This window comes from Dama dama, chromosome 33 (genome assembly GCF_033118175.1).
Source record: "Dama dama isolate Ldn47 chromosome 33, ASM3311817v1, whole genome shotgun sequence".
NCBI classification, from domain to species: domain Eukaryota; kingdom Metazoa; phylum Chordata; class Mammalia; order Artiodactyla; family Cervidae; genus Dama; species Dama dama.
Window position 1 is genome coordinate 41350268 of NC_083713.1, and position 13377 is coordinate 41363644.

A 13377-nucleotide genomic window follows, 5' to 3' on the forward strand; every position below is an offset into this window, starting at 1 on the left:
AAATACTTGGAAATGATACTAATAAACACATTTGACTTTTAAAAAAATAAAAAAGTCATGTTTCATGCAGTGAAGATTATACAATAGTATTTGAATTGAGAATCCTTAATGCAAATTCTAACACACTTTAAAAATCATAGGTTGTTACAAACAATGGTGACAGCGTACGTCTTGATGAATAAAATACTCTATATTTTATTTGGTAGTTAGATTTATCTTGGAGCTAAATGTTTCTTCTGTTGCCATCTTCTTGTAGGAAAACTTACACATTACCAAACATTTTAGCTTTCATTTTATAGAAGTGAACACACTGGTTAGCTGAGGCTGATAGAACTTAAGATCATTTTTCTATATTTATAAATCTAAAATAATTCTAATGCCAGAAGAATTAAACACAAGGTTTAGAAAATAGATAATCCTTGACCCCTAAATTTTAATCCCCATAAAAACTAAGCTATAAGTTGCAAGTTGTTACAGGATCATTGAAATCTAAGAGAGAGAGAGAGAGAGAGACCAAAATCTGCTGTGACCCTGAACTGAAGTGCTTAGAGGTCTTGGAACTGACAGATGTTGGAGATAGGACTTTATGGCTAATATGAGTGGTTCTTCATTTCTGTGTTTACTGCTGGGAATTAGGTTGAATTAGTGCTGCCCTTAAGGATCTCACAATCTAATATGAACCCACACATTCCTAGCATTGGTCTTAATCTCTGCATCCCCTCATCTGATTCCCCCAATATTTTCTTCTTGTCCTAGACCCTGGACTGTTCTAAATCAGTGAGGGTGGACAAACCTGGTCCTGAAGCTCTGGACTCTGATTCTTGAATTAAGAGAACAGCTCTGTCATACCTGGTGGGAGAAAATTCCCTGATCCTCCCAACCCTATCCTCAGCACCTGGGTGTCGGTCTCAGGAAGATCTTGATTCTACTTCAGGTCGTCTGTTGCCCTTTCCAGGATAGAGCTGCTTCTGCAGCCTATGCAGTTAATTCATCAGGTTGGTGGAGCCCAGTGGTGAAGCCCTTTGCGGGCCCATGGAAACATCAGCACCCAGACCAGAGATGGTTCTCAGCTTCATCTAAGTTGCAAACTCTCAACAGTAGATTTACTTGAGCTGTGTGACCTTGAGCAAGTTTCTTAATCTCTCTGGGCTGAATTTTTCTATTCTGCATAATGAGGCTAATAATAGCACCTCCCTTACAGAGCTATTTTGAAGATCAAATGTGTTACTATTTGTGAAGCAGCTGAACTGTGCCTGACGTATAATAAACGCTATGTGAAAGTTTGTAAATAAAAATATTAAAAACAAACAGATGAAGAGCATTAGAATGTGCCATCCCAAAATATGTCTCTTTGACATAAGGATTATTTTGAGCTAATTATTTTTGAGAAGTAGCAGACACTGGAGAAGCTCAGAAAATAGAATGTTATCTTTTGTAAGGGAAATTGACACTTGTAAAAAAGATCTCCCTTTGTAAAGGTGTCTCTATACCAGAAAGGGAAGAATGACTCTAAATCACAACAGACTCTTTGTCAATGGAGAAGGCAGCCACTTAAATCCGAACAATAAACCATACCCCTTTTTACTGTGCATTTGCTGGAAACCTCTAACTGGCCTCCCTGTTCCACCCCCAGCACACACCTTTCTCTCTTTTGACTTCAGCTAGAGATGGTAATTAAGTGAGTGATTTAGGTCATCTTAGGGAGTTACTCGGTTTCCTTGGGTCTCTCCCATATGTCTTCATGATCATTATGCATGTGTGCTCAGTCGTGTCTGACTCTTTGTGAGTCCATGGACTATAGCCGACCAGGCTCCTCTGCACGGGATTCTCCAGGCAAGAACACTGGAGTGGATTGCTATTTCCTCCTCCAGGAGATCTTCCCGAACCAGGGATCAAACCCATGTCTCCTGTGTCTCTGCACTGGCAGGCAGATTCTTTACCCCTGAGCACCTGGGAAGCCCACATGAGGCATTGTTGTTAAAAGGCTTCCCAGGTGGCACAGTGGTAAAGAATCTGCCTGCTGATGGAGGAGATGCAAGAGACACCAGGTCCATCCCTGGTTGGGAAGATGCCCTGGAGTAGGAAATGGCAATCCACTCCAGTATTCTTGCCTGGGAAATCCTATGGACAGAGGAACCTGGTGAGCTACACACACAACACATACATTGTTAAAGTAATTAAACAAGGTGGCCCTTGGACTAATGTGGGTCTAGGGTCTGGACATGGAACCACAGACTGGTGCCAAATAGGAAAAGGAGTACGTCAAGGCTGTATATTGTCGCCAAGCTTATTTAACTTATATGCAGAGTACATCATGAGAAATGCTGGGCTGGAGGAAGCACAAGCTGGAATCAAGATTGCCGGGAGAAATATCAATAACCTCAGAGATGCAGATGACACCACCCTTATGGCAGAAAGTGAAGAAGAACTAAAGAGCCTCTTGATGAAAGTGAAAGAGGAGAGTGAAAAAGTTGGCTTAAAGCTCAACATTCAGAAAACTAAGATCACAGCATCTGGTCCCATCACTTCATGGCAAATAGATGGGGAAACAGTGGAAACAGTGCCTGACTTTTATTTTTGGGGGCTCCAAAATCACTGCAGATGGTGATTGCAGCCATGAAATTAAAAGATGCTCGTTCCTTGGAAGGAAAGTTTTGACCAACCTGGACAGCACATTAAAAAGCAGAGACACTACTTTGCCAACAAAGGTCCGTCTAGTCAAGGCTATGGTTTTTCCAGTAGTCATGTATGGATGTGAGAGTTGGACTATAAAGAAAGCTGAGCACCAAAGGATTGATGCTTTTGAACTGTGGTATTGGAGAAGACTCTTGAGAGTCCCTTGGACTGCAAGGAGATCCAACCAGTCCATCCTAAAGGAGATCAGTCCTGGTGTTTATGTTGGGGACTGATGTTGAAGCTGAAACTCCAACTTTGGCCACCTGATGTGGAGAGCTGACTCATTTGAAAAGACCTGATGCTGGGAAAGATTGAGGGCAGGAGAAGGGGATGACAGAGGATGAGATGGTTGGATGGCATCACCGACACAATGGACATGGGTTTGGGTGGACTCTGGGAGTTAGTGATGGAAAGGGAGGCCTGGCGTGCTGCGGTTCCCGGCGTCGCAAAGAGTCAGACACGACTGAGCAACTGAACTGAACTGAGTGTCTGGTGGCCTACATAAGCAAACCAAAGTAAAAGCATGTAAATGCTTCAAGCTTACAAGATCAAAATGTTAAGGACAACCAGTCACAAACAGCCAAATAGGTTTGAAGCTATGAAAGTGTGAAGGTGTTAGTTGCTCAGTTGTGTCTGACTCTGAGACCCAATGGAATGTAGCCTGCCAGTCTTGTCTGTCCATGGAATTGCTGTCTGGCTCAGGAAACTCAAACAGGGGCTCTGTATCAATGTAGAGGGGTAGGATGGGGAGGGAGATGGGAGGGAGTTCCAAAAGGAAAGGGATATATGTATACCTATGGCTGATTCATGTTGAGGTTTGATAGAAAACAGCATAATTCTGTAAAGCAATTATCCTTCAAATAAAAAACAAATAAATTAAAAAAAAAAAAGAATACTGGAGTGGGTATCCATTCTTACTCCAAAGGATCTTCCCAAACCAGGGATTGAACCCAGGTCTCCTGCATTGTAAGCAGATAATTTACTATCTGAGCCACCAATCAATAATTTCCTTACTTCCCTTCTGCCTTTTCTCTGTAAAAGTCTCCACATTTCCTGTCCTGTGGAGTGCTCCTAGCCACTTCCAGTTCAACATTACTCAATTAGAATTGATTTTTGCTCAGAAAAACCTCTTAAAAAATTTAAAATTCCTCAATTTACTTTTTAACAAGATATTTAAACCTCTATTCCCTTTTCTCGTGAATCTATCCTTTATTACAGATAGATTATTTTGATAGATTATTTGATCTCAGACAAGCTTTCACAAGCAGGTAGAGGGAAATTAATTTTCTACCTGTACAGAAACAAATAATCAGTGTGTTAGACTGTGTGACAGTGTGTTAGAGAGCAGCTGGAAATGACAAGGGAGAGATTTCTAGAATCTCAGAGATGTCCTCCAAGTATATGGGAGAAAAGGGTGAGACCAGAGTGCCTTGTATTTGTCATCCCTGATGTAGACCCTAATGGACTTAACCCTAGACGCAGTTTTAAAGGTGATATATGCACAATCACTCTCTAACCTCTGTTCTTCTTCCCTTTAGAAAAGATCCAAAATGTATCCTCTAGGGAGTAACATTTATTCATTTACTCAATGGTAATTTCTTTCTTTATTGAGTACCTACTTATTTAAAGGAAGATGCTACATGTTGGGGACACACATAAAGAAGTTAACCACGGTCCCTGTCCAGATAAAGCTCAGATTCTACTTGGTGAAAGAGACATTAAGCAGATAATTGTGCAATTACTTATTTAATCACAACTGTGAAGAGTATTCTGAAGGACAAGATAATGTGTAACAGGAGTCCCATTCTAATCCTGTGGGTCAGGAAAAGTGACTTTAAAGAAATGTATTTCAACTGAGAGTTGAGCACTTAGAGGAGCTGATTAGGCCAGAGGTTTGGCCTTGAGGAAGAGAAGGGCATTCCAAGCTGAGGGAGCAGCATGAACAAAGGTTCTGGAATTATTTTGCATTAGATGAGATTGAACAAAGAAGAATTAACATAAAAAATAGTACAAATGAACTTATTTATGAAACAGAAATAGAGTTACAGATGTAGAAAACAAAAACTTATGGTTAAAAGGAGGGAAAGCAGGAAGGGAAAAATTGGGAGATTGGGATTCACATATATACACTACCATATATAAAATAGGCAACCCTGTTGGCTCAGAAGGTAAAGAATCTGCCTGCAATGCGGAGACCCAAGTTTGATCCCTGGGTTGGGAAGATCTCCTGGAGGAGGGCATGGCAACCCACTCCAGTATTCTTGCCTGGAGAACTCCATGGACAGAGGAGACTGGCCAGTTATAGTCCCTGAGGTTGCAAAGAGTTGGACATGACTGAGCAACTGGCTTTTCACATATAAAATAGATAACTAATAAGGACCTACTGGTAGCACCAGAAACTCTATTCAATACCCTGTAATGGCCTATATGGGGAAAGAATCTAAAAAAAGAGTGAATATACATATACTGATTCACTTTGCTGCATAGCAGAAACTAACACAACATTGTAAATCAACTACTCTCCAGTAAAAATTAAAAAAATAAAACACCATGGTGGAATTAAAGCAACAATGAAAAAAAGGACAGATGATTGTCTACAAGAAATCCACACACAAACAAAGAATTAGTATCTTACCTGAAGAAAGAAGGAGTGGTAGGTGACAGATGTTTTATATAATCACCTGTTTCCCCCAAGGGCAGACAGTGTTGGTATCTTATCATTTTACAAGCATCATGCAACATCAGTAGGGGATATTGAAAGTAATTCTGATTGGGGAAAGAGAAAATTTCATGGAGGCAATTATTCTAGGGTTTTACAGGATGAACTGAGCTGTTATAGAAGTGAATAAACTAAAATAAGAAGCTATAGACCAAATAAATTACTCTGAAATATAAAATTTTTGATACGAGTGAAATGGCAGAATTTGTGTTTGTTTTTTCTTAGGTCTATTTCCGTGGGTTCCTGAAAGCATAGTGTGGAATCTGCTGCCAGAGCGATGTACAATAAAGTTGCCCTGTTTACAGGTTTTTGATAAGCTGTTTTTATTCTTTAATAAATAAGAAATGATGCCATTGTCCTTTACAAAATAGCTGAGGTTTTACTTGAACAAAATCTGTTTGGAAATGTTAAGCTGGTTACACAGAACTAATATGCCTCAAGGTGGTCATTCTCTCTGGATTAAAGCTGTGGAACAATTGTGGCTCCTGTTACAAGGAAAATGACAAAGGACCATTATGAAAAGGGACAAAAATCTCTGTTCCCAGAGGGGGACTGACAAGCTGAAAGTCCCCCTCTACATGCCAACACAAAAGCCTGATTGCCTTGGATTGTTTGCTTATGTAAATCAAAAGACTGCCATTAATTCTGCAAGTGGAACTGCTGAGCAACAAAGAAGGTGGTGATTGGCTGGATGCTTGCTCATGGATTGGTGTAAATCTGACAAATTCCATTACTTTTGTTCTACTCTCTATCTGGATACCTTTAGGAAAAGAAGCTTCTTATTATGCACTAAAGTAAATTGTGTTCTTAGAGTAAGAGTTGGATTTGAAGGCAAGAGAATTTATCAAGGATCAAGGATCTTCCCCAAAGCTCTCTAAAAGTGGGACTCAGCTGTACATTATGACAGACGTACCAGTGACATTCAGTCAGGTGGAGTGTAATGGGGATACACCCCCTGAGAACGGTCAACAAAAGATCGCTAAAATCACAGAAGCAGCCAGTGACGTGGATGGCACCCCACCATACTGCAGGGTAGAACCTAGACTTGATGTACCCACAGAAAGAAATCAGGAGAAAAGTGAAAAATTACAAGAGGACGTACTGCTCAGCTCGTCCATGGATGAGAAGATTCTAAAAGGTAAAGCATTTTCCTTCTGTCTAATTTGCTTTGATTTGATTTGTGAACTCACTCAGGAGTCTTTGGATAAACTGTTGTGAAGGAGTAAATGGCACATCCTTCCACTTTTGTCCTTGCCCAAATGTGGCCCCTTATCCTACTGGGGCTTCAGAGCATAAGGACTAAACCTCTGCCTTGGGTCAAATCCAAGCTCATTTATTTGAAAGTTCTGTCATCCTGGACAACTTTCCTGGCCTCCCGAAGCCTTAGTTGTCTCATTAGAAGAAGGCGGATAATAGTGCTGAATTTGTAGAGTTATTGTGAAAATTACTGTTTGTTAAATGTTAGCTTCTGTTATTTATTATTATTATAGCTCCGTTATTATTTGGTTAAAGGGAATTTGTAAATTCAATTTTTCTTTCTAAATCTACCTGAAAGTATCAGAAATCATGGTAGTATACCTTATACAGACATTAAAGAAAAGATTATCATTATGTTTATAAGAACTCAGTGAAGAAATGAGTTCGAAGAGTGAAATAGTTATTTTAGTGACCACAAAAAAAAAAAAAAAAACCTACCTTATTAGAGTCTAAATTGGTAATTTATTTATCTTAAACTACTTAAATGTTAAAATATTTATCTTATGGGGTTTTCCCTCCAGAAAAACCAGAAGAGAAGCTCTATGTTGTTCATAAGGCTATCACAGATCTTTCTCTCCAAGAAACAAGTGTTGATGAAATGGCATTGAGAGAAGGTAAGAAGAACTTCCATTTTGTACACAGAAATTGTTTGACTGGATATGGAGGGCAGTTTTTGCATGGGATGTTGTGTGAGTGTGATATTAAAAAAGGAATCCAGAAGTCATTTTTGAAGTCATGCTGTTCTAGGCAGATAAGGGAGTCTGGACTTATCTGTGGGTTTTACCTTAGAAAGCATTATAGGCTCTTTAAGACTGAAACTGCATGGATCTGTATAACTGCTTGGCACACTTTGACTTGATGATATGACATCTGCCTCTTAATAAGTTATTCAACTGTATCAATCTTTCCTTTTGATTTAGTGTCTTCAAGTCTGTGTCAGGCACCTTGCAAATTGTAAATGTTTCAAAAATGGATTTATCCTAAAAATTTACCATTGGCATACAGTTTAAAATAATCTTATAAATTTATTTGATCTATAGGAAAATTTTAGGCCTCTGATGTAATCACAAAATGGTTACCTAATTCTTGTCAAAGAAATCTTCTGAGTGATGAAGTTAATTCTAATTGTGTCCTTTCAGAAAATGCCTGAGTAAAAAGAACATGGATTTTTAAATGATTATATTATTTTACAAATAAACTCAAGAGTCTAAGAGACACAAAGTGTTTCAGACTTCTAAGGAAACACTTACATTCAAATACTTTCCAAATAAAGTGCAAGATAAAAATCTATTAATTATTCATATCCTCTCTTGCAAGCATAAACATCTTACCTCAAAATTGAAACCAGCTTGGTAGACCTAAGTGACTTAGCTTATTTAGGCTCTTAACAAGCAAAACACTGAAGAATTATTGGTTGAAATATTAGGACATCACATAAAATAGTAGATGCCAAGGTTGTTGGCAGTTTCCTGAGTTTGTCCACCTTGTCTGGACACCTCTCAGACTGTCTGCTGACTGCAAACAGTGGTCCACTGTACAGTCACTCAAGGAATAATGTCATAAGCAGCAGTCATTGTCAAGCTTTTACATTATCACAGTTAATTTGTAAAACCTAGACCCTATGAAATGAACTAAATAATCTCTTGCCCTAACCCTTCTGCTGCCAATGAGCAAGCAAACTCTCAAAGACAGAGATCTCAACTTTTATCTAGAGTCCCTTTCAAATTTCTGACCAGAAGGTCAGCTGGAGACAATAGTTCTCTAAGATCTTTCATTTTCTTTAAATAAAGAATAAAAGCAGTCTGGATTTTTAAAAGCGGATAGTCTCAGGGTGAACTTTTCCCTGCATGAATCCTTTTGTGTTTGGTGGAACATATGTTTCTGCTGTAGAGTTAGAAGGACACATTTTGGTATCTTTTATTTTCGCAGTGGCAAACAGCTAAAAAGTCTCTGGAGAGAATACTCTTGGGTTGAAAAATAGGAAAATGTTAAAAATACTGAGAAAAATACTATACTTTAAAGACAGAAGTAATTTCAAGCATGACAATTCTATGCCCGAGTCATGAATATGAGACAAAAGATCAGTTTCTTTGGTTTTTGTGAAAAAAAGAAAACCAAACAAGATTATAGTAAACATTATAATGTGTATTTATTTATAATGTAAAGAATACTGACTGGATGCCAGTGGCCTGATAGGAAATGTGCACAAGTAAAGAGGAGTGATGATCCATCTTCACTTCTATCTGTTTGTGTAACTTTACAATTATAGTTAGAAAAATAAAATGAAAAGAGAATGAAAAATCTTTGATGGAAATGAACTTGTTAACATCTTTCAGTGAAAATAGGAAGCTGTGGAGGAGAAAGGCAAAGAGAAACAGTGCCTCTCATTTTGTTTAAAGACTCTAGTATTGTCTGGGAAATCCCATGGACAGAGGAGCCTGGCAGGATATAGTTCATAGGGTTGTAAAGGAATCGGACATGACTTAGCAACTAAACAACAACAACAATGGTGTTGAAAGAGAATAGTGAACACAACCCTGAGTCAGGCACACTGCAGGCTGAAGCTTCCCACTGAAGTCCTTTAGGGGTGAAAGCTCTGAAAACAGTCTCTACTCTCTCCTTATTAACTGGTTTTTACATGCTCAATAAATGTTATTGAGGATATGCTGATAGGATCTGTTTGAAAAGTGAAATTTGCAGTGAATTAAATGAGCCTTTTTAAAGTCACTACATGGTACCAAACCACTTGAGTTAATTAGTTGTCCGCTAAGGACGTGTCTAAAACAATAGGCTAATCTAGCATTAGCTAGATATGACCTCAATGTGATTTTTAAATTTTGACTTGCTAGCAATCGGTGGCAGAACCTAGACTATACTGTGTGTCCTTTGGTGGACTTGGCACCTTGATTAGCCCAGCACCTGTCTCTTGGCCATCTGTGGCTGCCTGCTCCTTTTCCACACCTGGTACTTTAGGATAACTCTGAGAAGCATGGTGGCAAATACTGAATTTGCTACTCTGAATGAGACCAGTCATTGGTAGTCATTATTTCATTATTTTTGCTGTTGGAGGTCTTTTTTCACTGTGAGATATTTTTCTAATTTTCTTTGAGGAATATCCATGTGTGGTTAGGACATAGTTCCCTGTGTTTTTTTTTTTAACATATTCATATACCCAGTCATGATAAGCTAGACAGGATTTTTAAAAGTGTGTCTCATGGAATACCAGTCTCACTAGATATAGTTGTTGTTCAGTCGCTAGTTGTTGTTCAGTTGCTAAGTTGTGTCTGACACACCAGGCTCCTCTGTCCCCCACTATCTCCCCGAGTTTGCTTGAGTTCATGTCCATTGAGCCAATAATGCTATCTAACCATCTCATCCTTTGCCACTCCGTTCTTCTTTTGCCTTCAATCTTTCTCAGCACCAGGGTCTTTTCCAATGAGTCCGCTCTTAAGATCAGGTAGCCAAAGGACTGGAGCTTCAGTTTTAGCAACAGTCCTTCCAAAGAATATCCAAGAGTGGTTTCCTTTAGGACTGACTTGTTTGATCACCTTGCAACAGTAGTCCATAATAAAAATTTCCATAGTCAGATGAGGTTGGGTTGCTGGATCCTAATATTCATTAGCATTTTAAAGGTTCAGATAAATTCTGAGGAAACTTATTTGTGTTTAATGCAGTGTTTTCTGAGATAATTTGATGGGGTAGCTTGTTCCATTGTGTAAAACACATTAATAACCCACAGAACAATATCTCATAAAATATATGCTGGAAAATGGTTGTACAGAAATATAATCTGGAGAATATGTGGGTATTTTGAAATCTCTACACATATCAACTACCAATTGATTTTGCTACAGGGCATCAGTGGGAGAAGATTCCATTGAGCAGCAGCAATCAAGAAATAAGCAGACAAAAGGAAAGGATTGCTGAACAACCTCTAGAGGAGAGAGAAGATGAGGAGCTGGAGAACACAGCTCTTCAGGCAACTGAAATTGAATGGTTAGGATTTCGGAAACCTAGCCAGGTTGATGTGTCACATTCCAAGCAGGATGAGGAGCAAGAGGTTTGGGATGAAGAAATTAATAATGATGATGATGATTGCAAAGATGATGAAGATGAAGTTCGTGTGATAGAATTTAAGAAAAAAAATGAAGAGGATACTCAATTAAAAGAGGAAGGTGATGCAAGTGAGGACTCCCCACTGAGCAGCCCCAGTTCCCAACCTGTCACACCTGATGAGCAGCCAACCTTCGGGAAGAAGGGTGATTTCTCCAGAAATGCTTATTCAAGATACAATACGATATCCTATCGGAAAATCAGAAAGGGGAACACCAAGCAAAGAATTGATGAATTCGAGTCTATGGTAAACTAACTGGAACTGAGAAGTTCTCATGCCCACTAAAGCAAAAGCTAATTCGGTTTTTCTGATATGTATCTTTGTTGCCTTCTTTGAGTTGCTCCCTTTAAAGAAGTGGAAGCTGAATCTCTGTTTCACTGTAGAGTAATGTGGAAATAACCCTAGCAAAAATTCAGTCTGGTAATCTCAAATCAAAAAGCTTTAGGCTCGTTCTTGGACATTTGTTTTTTAAAACTTCACTAATATAGCCTTATGTGCTAAGCACTAAACAGTGAGCACCACTGCGAAATCCAGCATTTAAAAGTTTGGCTTTAAAAGTAGCAATGCTGGGAAACGTAGTCATCAAATGAAAGAGAACTATTTGAAATGAAATGTAGTTCTTTTTATGTCTTTCTTCCTATACATTGAGGGGGATAGAGAGTCTGGTATCAAATCTCTCTTTATTTAAAATGTGATTTTATAGACTGGCAATAAACTTTCCAAAATACTTTGCCTTTCCTATTATCTTCAGATTTTAAGTTGTTTTTCTTTGGCATCTACGGAGTGAAATTCTGTATAGGTCGCCTTCCTAGGTGTTACCATTCACTGAAATTTCTCACTAGAGGGGCTGAGCAATTGTCAGGCAGGAGAATTCTGTTTACTAAATGTTGGCTTTATGCTCTCCAGATGAATTAAACCCATTGTGAGATTGCTAGAAGGAGGGGTTGGAAGATTTGTGGGCAATTGACTAAAGAGTTATATCAGATAGTTTATTTCTGAAACAGAAAACAAAATCTTGTCTAGCACAGTTAAAGTCATTAAACATGAAAATGACAGCTTTAGCATAATTTTAAGAAAATATCCCTCTCTATTACTACACTTTCTCTTATTAACAGAATCTCAGAATAATTTTCTTTCCTTAGAAACCTGAGACAACTCTAGTCATAACTGTACTAGTTACTATGAAAATGGAAATAATTATCTTAGAATATTTTCAAAGTAGAGTGTGAGTGTGTATTTTTAGTGAGAAAGCTCTGATGGTTGTTGGGAATATATAATTTACTGGACCTCAGCCCAAATCAAGATGCTTAAAACTGTGCTTGTGAAGCTTCACTCAAACCAATGTGTCAAATAATGTATTGAATATTTATGAAAAGGGAGAATCTATATTTATATTCTTAGATCCATAATTTTTCATTTCATGCTTCTATATATATTACCCTCAACTTTCTGTCACCACAGATAAAGACATTTTTTTGGCCCTGGGAATAAAAAGACAATTCCTTATTGTCTGAATGTAATACAGTCTTCATTGTACTATTCAACCCTTTGTTTATTTATTTTCATTTTGTGAAAAAAACTGGGTTAGCCCTTCTCAGATTATTGCTTATTTATGTGTAACAAATCCCACACATTCTAAAGGCACTTTCTTTAGTTCTCTACTGTCACATAATATGTTTCCATAGTATCATACACTACTATTTAGTGTTTATGAGCCTCAATTTTGAATTTTTCCTTTTATTTTTTTCAAGCAGATACTTTATAACCTGACCATATCAAAGTCTGTCATGCTTAGTCTATCTATAGACTATACATTTTATTCTTGACAAAGTGTTTTCAGAATAAAGTCAGGAAAATCAGGTTTTTATTGATAAATTTAAGTAGAAGATTGATGCACTAGGACAATTACCTGTTTATTTAGTGCCTTTTAATCTTTTTACCTGGACAACCTATTTTCTTTTTTGGATTACTGGTGACCCCTATAATTTTCTACTTAACTTCAAAGCACAGTATTGTATTATCCATCATAGGACAGGACCAATTGTTAACCTACAATCAACAGAGCCTGTATTTTGAATTATTTCGGCAGAGGTGGCAAATTCCAGTGGAACTTGAGTGAGGTGTGTGGTCTGTGGTCATTTGATGTGGCAAATCAACTGTCTCTAATTGGGCTCCAAAATATAGTAACCCTGGCCCCTTTAGCTTTGTGATATCTTACCAGATGATTAACCAACCATGAAAGATTTTGTCAACAAGACTATTTCAGGGTATGTTCAATGAGTAAATGCTTAATGCTCACAGAGGAGGCAATGTAGTTGCAGAAGAACATTGAAACTATTATTTGGCATCAGTGCTTATTGCTCTGTGCTGCCATGTTACCGTATACCCCAGAATTAAGTAACCATAAGTACATAACAGTGAGAGGCGGCTCTGTGACTCTTTCTAACTTAGGAAAGACAAAGGTCTGGTTCCAGTTGTAGGGGGTGGGTATTTAACATTTGAAAAGCATATGGGACACATTAAGAATACAGACTGGGAGCTACATGTGAAGGCTTACTGCCTTTGGGATTCAAGGTTCAGGGATGGAAGAAGGACTCTGGTAGCTGTTAGC

The 13377-nt window shown here is 38.2% G+C and overlaps 1 protein-coding gene across 2 annotated transcripts; it reads left to right on the forward strand.

Moving 5' to 3' along the window:
* The first annotated feature begins 6295 nt into the window (after positions 1-6295).
* Positions 6296-11172, forward strand: ERMN (ermin). 2 transcript variants are annotated; one of them, XM_061135785.1, is made up of 3 exons: positions 6296-6533; positions 7174-7266; positions 10507-11172. In XM_061135785.1, the coding sequence occupies exons 1-3, from the start codon at positions 6296-6298 to the stop codon at positions 11019-11021; spliced, it is 846 nt and encodes a 281-aa protein (XP_060991768.1). In that variant the 3' UTR covers positions 11022-11172. The 2 variants fall into 2 exon arrangements, with proteins under 2 accessions (XP_060991768.1, XP_060991769.1); XM_061135786.1 differs by having other exon boundaries at positions 7234-7266.
* Positions 11173-13377: the final 2205 nt, after the last annotated feature.

Bases quoted from the DNA above. Each gene is read 5' to 3' on its own strand.
- ERMN (XM_061135785.1), top strand. From the start codon at position 6,296: ATGACAGACGTACCAGTGACATTCAGTCAGGTGGAGTGTAATGGGGAT. The intron at 6,534-7,173 runs GTAAAGCATTTT...TTTTCCCTCCAG, and splicing joins GGATGAGAAGATTCTAAAAG to AAAAACCAGAAGAGAAGCTC. The intron at 7,267-10,506 runs GTAAGAAGAACT...ATTTTGCTACAG, and splicing joins TGAAATGGCATTGAGAGAAG to GGCATCAGTGGGAGAAGATT.